The sequence below is a fragment of the Cornus florida genome, unplaced genomic scaffold (assembly GCF_030987335.1).
Source record: "Cornus florida cultivar Cherokee Brave unplaced genomic scaffold, ASM3098733v1 CherokeeBrave_3.0.0_Hap2_Chr04, whole genome shotgun sequence".
Classification (NCBI taxonomy): Eukaryota; Viridiplantae; Streptophyta; class Magnoliopsida; order Cornales; family Cornaceae; genus Cornus; species Cornus florida.
Genome location: NW_026775574.1, coordinates 17602910 through 17609996, shown reverse-complemented (window position 1 = coordinate 17609996; position 7087 = coordinate 17602910). Strand labels below are relative to the sequence as shown.

The 7087-nt window shown below is 35.4% G+C and overlaps 1 protein-coding gene across 1 annotated transcript; it reads right to left on the bottom strand.

The window, feature by feature from the left end:
• Positions 1 to 4356: 4356 nt before the first annotated feature.
• Positions 4357 to 6559, bottom strand: LOC132304790 (uncharacterized). Its single transcript, XM_059802508.1, has 4 exons — positions 6436 to 6559; positions 5316 to 5878; positions 4844 to 4942; positions 4357 to 4740 (listed from the first exon to the last, which is right to left on the bottom strand). The coding sequence occupies exons 1-4, from the start codon at positions 6557 to 6559 to the stop codon at positions 4357 to 4359; spliced, it is 1170 nt and encodes a 389-aa protein (XP_059658491.1).
• Between the last annotated feature and the right edge of the window lie 528 nt (positions 6560 to 7087).

The window sequence follows — 7087 nt, the reverse complement described above, 5'->3', positions numbered from 1 at the left end:
TGGCTTAGGAAAAGGGAAGAACAGAAGTAATAGGAGGATAGACAGTGTTGCAGTGGTTGCCGGAAGTTAGGACGACGGCGACAAAGTTTTGAGTCCAAAACTGCAGGCAAGTTCTTATCTTCTTCTTTTCCTTTGGCTCGTGTTCTGTGCACCTAGATAGTCTCTAGGGATTAACTAGTTAGTAATTGAAACTTATGTGTTTAATGTATGCTTGTTGATGATCTGTTTGCATTGAATTCAAATCTGTTTACAGTTCGTGTATTGTTGCTCCCAGTTCTGTTCATTAAAGCATATGAAAATCTGTTGAGATTTTAGTTACGATTCTTGCTTTTATCTTCTGTAAACAAACGCTGGGGATGTTAATGGGATGATATAAGACTCCTAAAATCAGTTTCTGAATAGGAACAGAGAGGTTGGAATAGAATTAGAGTTTCAGTTTTGTTCCTAACGAGGGTTAGTTTGGTAACAAATTTAATCTCTGTAATTGATTTTAATTGTTGTTATCAAGCCATTGGGATGCTACTGGGTATTAATATGACACCTAAGATTAGTTTTAAAAACTAACAGAGTGATAGGAATAAGCCGGAGAAGGAGCACAAAAGCTGAAACGAAGCACCGGGGACTGAAGGCTCTCAAAGGAGGTGAGAGCCGGCTCCATAGATGTGGGAGCCGGCTCCCACAACAAGTAGAGCCGGCTCTAAGGAATCCTAGAGCCGGCTCTAGGCTGAAAGAGCCTGCTCCCAAAAGTTGGAGCAGGCTCCCTTTTCATTTTATGTTTTGTTTTAATTTTTTTTTTTTTAGTTTTCTACGTACTGTGTTTTACTATTGGAGCATGGGATTTAATCTGTTTGTTCTGGGGTTCCACAGAGAGATTAGAAGGCTGAATTTGGGTGTTATTAGGACCTTAAATTGATTAAGGTTTAATTCTAAATTGTCAGGACAAACAGTGTAAAAATTAAGGCACTTCCTATGTTGTTAACAAATGAAAGATAAATTAATTGTTGAATTAAATTTCAGCAATTTGATGGAATATAATGTGTTTATAAAACTTGTTTTAGATTGTATTCAAATGCATGATAAGGTCATTTAATTATTAATTTTGATTTATGCATGCTTAGGAGGCTAATTACTGAATTATTAAATCGTTTCCTGCAACTATATGGTTAATGCTTAGATTTAAATTGCTAAAACATTAAACAATCTTCTGAAATTGTTTTAGCAATTTATTGGATAATAATAGGATTATTTAACCTATTCACATGCATGATGGAGTCCCGGACATATTAAATTTGGTCTATGCATGCTATGGATGTTAGTTGTTGATTTATTAAATCGTCTCCTACAACTATATAGTTAAATGCTTGGATTTAAGTTGCTGAAACTTTAAATATTTTTCTGCAATTATTTGGATGGTGGTTTTTGGTCTGTAAATTATTGAACTGTTATATATGTTGTAATTTACATGGATATGGAGGAATGTATGTACCGGTATGGGACGGTGACATACTAGGGACGGTTTAACTCAAAACGCATAAACCTAACCTAATGGATTAATGGAATGGATTGAAAGATATCGAATCCTAATTGTGACTAAGTTAGATCAGCTGTAACCAAGTTGGATGACTTCCTGGATTAACGGATAGTAGTTAAGTCATATCAACTGAATAAGTTGAGTGACTAACTAGTTGGTTTATGATATGTCAGTTTAATAAATAGTTGAATTACATACCCTGGATTTGGACGGACTTTATATATATGTTTATGGTACCACGAGTTGAGCTTGAGTCTCAGACTCGTTGGTTAGGGTGCGTATATGCAGTAGATGCGTAGCTGGTTATAATAGGTTGAGGTGTACCCTGTTAGGTTTAGGTACTCATGCCCACCTTTGGGTGCGTATTCGCATGTTGCCTTCTATTCAGGTTGAGACCCCTATTATAGACTAGTGAATGTCCCTTAGTGTGGATATATTTATACATATAGACTAGATAGATATTGTGAGGTGTCTACGGTGTATCTGCGTATCGGGTCACTGTATGGATTGCAGTTAGATTAGAACTTGCTCGTGGGTCTAACCCACTCCTTCATTATTCTTTTCAGGTACCGGACGGTTCTAGCCTTAGAGCTTGATCATGCTTGTCGAGGACAGTCTAACCTTCATCTGATTACGTAGGACTTCTCTCGATGTTTCTAGCATTATCTATTTTCAGTTTTCAGTTTCAGTTGAACTTTTGGTTAGGGGTCCATCAGTGGATTCCCAAATTGTAACCTTGAAGTTTTGGAGGATTGGAGTTTCAATTTTCAGTTATACATGGAGGGTTTTATTATTATTATTTCTATCTTTATTGTTTCTTTTTGTCATCTGTGTTCGTTTTAAAATACTTTAATTGTTTGATATTCCCTCAGGTTTGGGCCTGGGCCTGATCAACCCGTGTCTCGGATCCGAGGGGCATCACACCAATCTAGCTTCTTCTTGAATTTGGAAGGTTGCATCACTGGTATCATTCAATAATTGGAGCTGGATGTCTTCCAAATGGTCCTTAATTTTCATCACTTTCTTACCAACATTACCAAAACATTTCTTGTTCCAATCTTTTATGATCAACTTTACATTCCAGAGCTTCTTCACCAGAACATGGATTAGATTCCCTAAAACCTCAATATCCCAAGCTTTCTGCACCATAGGTGGCATACAATCCTGCATACACCACAACTTGAGCATTTTTAAAGGTTTGGGACCTGCTGCAAAATCATTGGAGATTTGAATAGCAATTCCATAGTCATCAAAACATGAAGCAGTAATATACAAAGCCTTAGTACAAGGTAGTTTGTCCAACCAACTCTCATGCATTTTTAAATTTGTTCAATGTTCGCGAGCTTGTATAATTCATCTCGTTTTGCATTCCTGGGATCGTCGAGTAAATCCAAGATGAACTGCGAACGCAGGGGCTTAGGCTCTTCCTATATCATATCAAAAGTATATAACAGTATATTATGTACACATTACGATACATGAAATAAAGTTTGAATAAATAACCCAATTTACATAAAAGGTAGTTGATAATTTATTGTCATTCCACAACTCCATGTACCTCATCACGAATAATCCAAAAGCATTTCTAACATCCAATGAATAAATTACATACATAATCAGTGACTAACAGAATACTAAAATATGAAACTTTTTATCACATTTTTCATTAAATAATTATATTTAAATTTAAACTATACATACCCATCATTCTAAACTGATATTTTCTTTGAAGGCTTTGTTTTGTACGATGGCCACTTTTCCCCTATTGCAATCTCAACGAATTGTTTCTGTCATACATAACATGATCCCATTTACAAGGAGAGATAAAAATAGTTTGTATTGATTAATATTGCCAGTAGAAGACATAGATTAAAAAAATAGAATGCGTACGTATAGAGTTGTACCACGTAGTCAGCATATAAAGTGTATCTATATGGTCGGTCCAACGAACATAGGTAATCAACTTACTTATTCAGGCGGTTGACGACAAGCAAAAACCAGTGACTCTTGACAAGTGCAAGAAAAAAATACTGTATCACAGTGAATCAAGATGAAGTAAGGACATAAAAAGACACACATACAACTGACCGAAATAAAATTAATGATAAAAAATGAAACAAACCAGATCACACTTCTTCAACACGTCTACATCGATTTTTGCATACTTTTTGTAATTTTCCCACACTTCTTCTAAGGCTGCCCGCCGCTCCTCAACAGTTTTAAAATTCACCAACTATTTTTTCATAAGGAATTACATGGCTATAGTTGGGAAATAATACTTCATCATACGGTCTCCTTATTGTTTGTTCAAAACATTTGCCCAAAATAGTATGACCTGAGATAAGTAAACACTTATATTCACTAAATATATTCATAACAATAAAGATTAATTACAAATAACATGCGATTACAATCACTCACGAAGTTAGACACCCAATTCGGGTCAAACAGTTGAGCTATCCCCTTCCTTGAAAAGGGCTCACCATACATTTCTACCAATATCTCCCTGCACAGATTCATTAAAAATAATATATTCATTCCAATGCAATATTATATTAATTAAAAATAAATGAAGATGGAAATATCACGACACATAAACAATTGCAATGGATTTTAACAAAAGTGTGTTGCAATTACTCTTCATCATGCTCACGCGATGCTGCATAACTCAACAATTTCTTCTGCTTCATGACCAATTTAATCTTCTTACCTTCCTTGTACACAAATGGAGAGAAGTAATATTTTGTTAGTTTTTTTTTCCTCTTACTTCGTCTCAAATTTTCCAGGACTTCATCCTCTCCTATGTCCGTACCATTAATAGCATTTTAAGGCCCTGCAACATTTATGTCTGCCTGACTATTGGAAGCTACAACTGCTACTACACTTAAGTCCTGCTCCATAGCTATGGCGACAACCATATCGCCCTCTTCCCTTTGTTGGTCATTTATTTTAGGGTTGGTGGTAGGAGTAATGTCGCCTGCATCTCTCTCGAATACATCCCCATCAACTGATTCCCCCTCACCACCTATTTCCCTTTCCTCCCTATCCTCTTCATCTCTTGGCTCATCAGCAAACTGTTGTTCCTCACCTCTAAAATCCTTTCTTGACTTCTTCTTTATTAAAATCTCTATTTTCTTAACCTTTCTCTTCAACGTCTTTGTATTTTCTGCATCGTTTCTTATTTCCCTTTTCATATCTTTAATGCAACGCTACATACAAATGTAGTAATTGGTGAACACTAATTGAAATATAATTACGAGGCAATCTATTCATACATACATCATCATCTCCAGCATTAAAATATTTATTTACCTCCAATGCAGCATTGGACGGCCGAGATTGGGACAGACCACATGCAGTTGGGCCAACATTGACATTGCTCAGATCTACTATGCCCCAAGATGTGATCAACTGTTCTAAATTCAAATTATGCACAATCTATAACTATTGTTCTACCTGATACTGGAATGATAAAATAAAGATACACAAGCACTTAAATTTGCAACGTAGCTAACAAATACTACATTACCTAACCATTTCCAAACCTTCCCAATTGTTCCTCCCATTTCAATCGATCACGTACGAGGCCATCATCCCAATAACCTAGGTTATTTCTATCTCTAGTAGGGTAGCTTGGGTACTTCACTTGACATCTCATCAAATAAAGCAGCTATTTTGTATGAAACAAAATCACACAAAACAATTTAAATTCATAACTTTCAATTTGCAAATGGAGTTAAATTAAAAGTTGTATACCTACAAGAAAAGCAAGCAACCAACATACTCTCTTTTCACCCAAACTACCAACCACATGGTCCACCACATACGGGCACCAGTTATAAGAACTTATTGCTTTGACATTGTCAACGGCCAATAATTCTTGTACATGCGCATGATAACGACTGTTTGGGGTTAGTACAGTCGTACATGCGAATAATACAATGGCCCTTTTGAAGTTATCTCCAGCTTTACATTCTACAACCCTTTTCATCAATTCGTCTACAGACAACGACTCCCGATATCCACCCTTGTCTATCCAGTCCGCAGAAAACTGACGGGATGTAGGCACTGGCACTATACCGGCAGGTAAGCCCAAAATGTTATGCACCTCAAACGCATTTATGGGTAACAACTGATTGCCCTTCAGTTTTATGCCACATTTGTCAGCCTCAAATTGTTCTATCAAGTAATCGAAGAGTGGAGTCAACAAATGGGAACAATTGAGACCCAACAGAAATTCAAAACCGATATCCTTTACATCCTTCCTCTTCTCAGAATTCAATTTTGCAACTATTTCTATAAATTTCGGAATGGAGCTTCTGTGGAAACTGGCCTTAATCTTGTATTCTGCATTCTTTTATACTATTGAAAAACTAATAACATTATCATTCAATTTTCAAGTCTATATTATATGAAATAAATACAAACAATTTGATTTAACACATTACATTTTTCCTTCTTTTATTTGCAGCTTTACATCCGGACCTTCGGAACTCCATTTCAAGTCTACTTTTTTCCTCATAATATGAGGTCTTCTCTTCACTGCTCATTATTTTTCATGCATGTGTAGTTTCAGTCTCTATTTCTCTTTTTAGAGACATCTTGATTTTTTCTGTCAATCCATGATCTTCTCGGTATTTCCTCATATATGCCGCTCTGATCAGCCATAAATATACCAAGCATAAGGATTTAAATACATATACATCACAAGTTACTTTTTATGTTCTCCACTCTCAAATTCATATATCTTCCATTTACAACAAACCAAAAATTTCATATAACTTCCCAATTTGTTCATTCTTTTCCATGACTTTAGACTTCAAACCAAATTTCAATTGCAAAATTAACATTAATACATACTTACTTGAACATAACGAACACTCTAGCAGGACGATGTGGAATACTTTCTTTGGTCTTGGAGGATTTAGTAATGTTTGCCTCTGGCTCAAATTTTTTTTCATATGCATATTCATCTTCATGTACCTCCTCTTCACTTGGCACATAATCAGAATCACTCTCAGTCGACATTCTCGAACTCTCACCAACCTCACCACTCTTAGGGATATTTATCTTCTTTGGAACCAGAATCATTTTCCTTTTCCCTTTCCCTTTATTACACGCTACAATCTTCAACCTACCCATTTGAAAACCTAAATTCAATTCAAGCCATACATTGCATGCTACATAGCCATAACATGTTAACTGCCAAATATATAACACAATGCATCAGTATTTTGCAATTAAATTGCTGAAACATGTCCAACATAAGCATTTGTTTTCAATCCAAAAATAAAAATTACTAATATCACTATTACACAATCTGTCAAACCATGAAGTTTCATCAAGCTACATGTGTACAAATAACAAGATTTTAGACAAGTGTTATGTATTTGGAGGCTGATTCACTAATATGAAGAGAATTATTGTGAAAAATATAAGCCAAAAATAAATAGCGGATTATTTGACAAAGCTTTGTTTTCTTACTCCCTAAAACAAGTCACTTCAAAACTAATACTCCTACTACACAGCAAAATATACAGAGTATATGATATAAAC

Bases quoted from the DNA above. Each gene is read 5' to 3' on its own strand.
- LOC132304790 (XM_059802508.1), bottom strand. From the start codon at position 6,559: ATGTCGACTGAGAGTGATTCTGATTATGTGCCAAGTGAAGAGGAGGTA. The intron at 5,879-6,435 runs GTATTCCACATC...AAAAGAATGCAG, and splicing joins ATCCTCCAAGACCAAAGAAA to AATACAAGATTAAGGCCAGT. The intron at 4,943-5,315 runs GTATGTTGGTTG...AATTTAGAACAG, and splicing joins GTAGTTTGGGTGAAAAGAGA to TTGATCACATCTTGGGGCAT.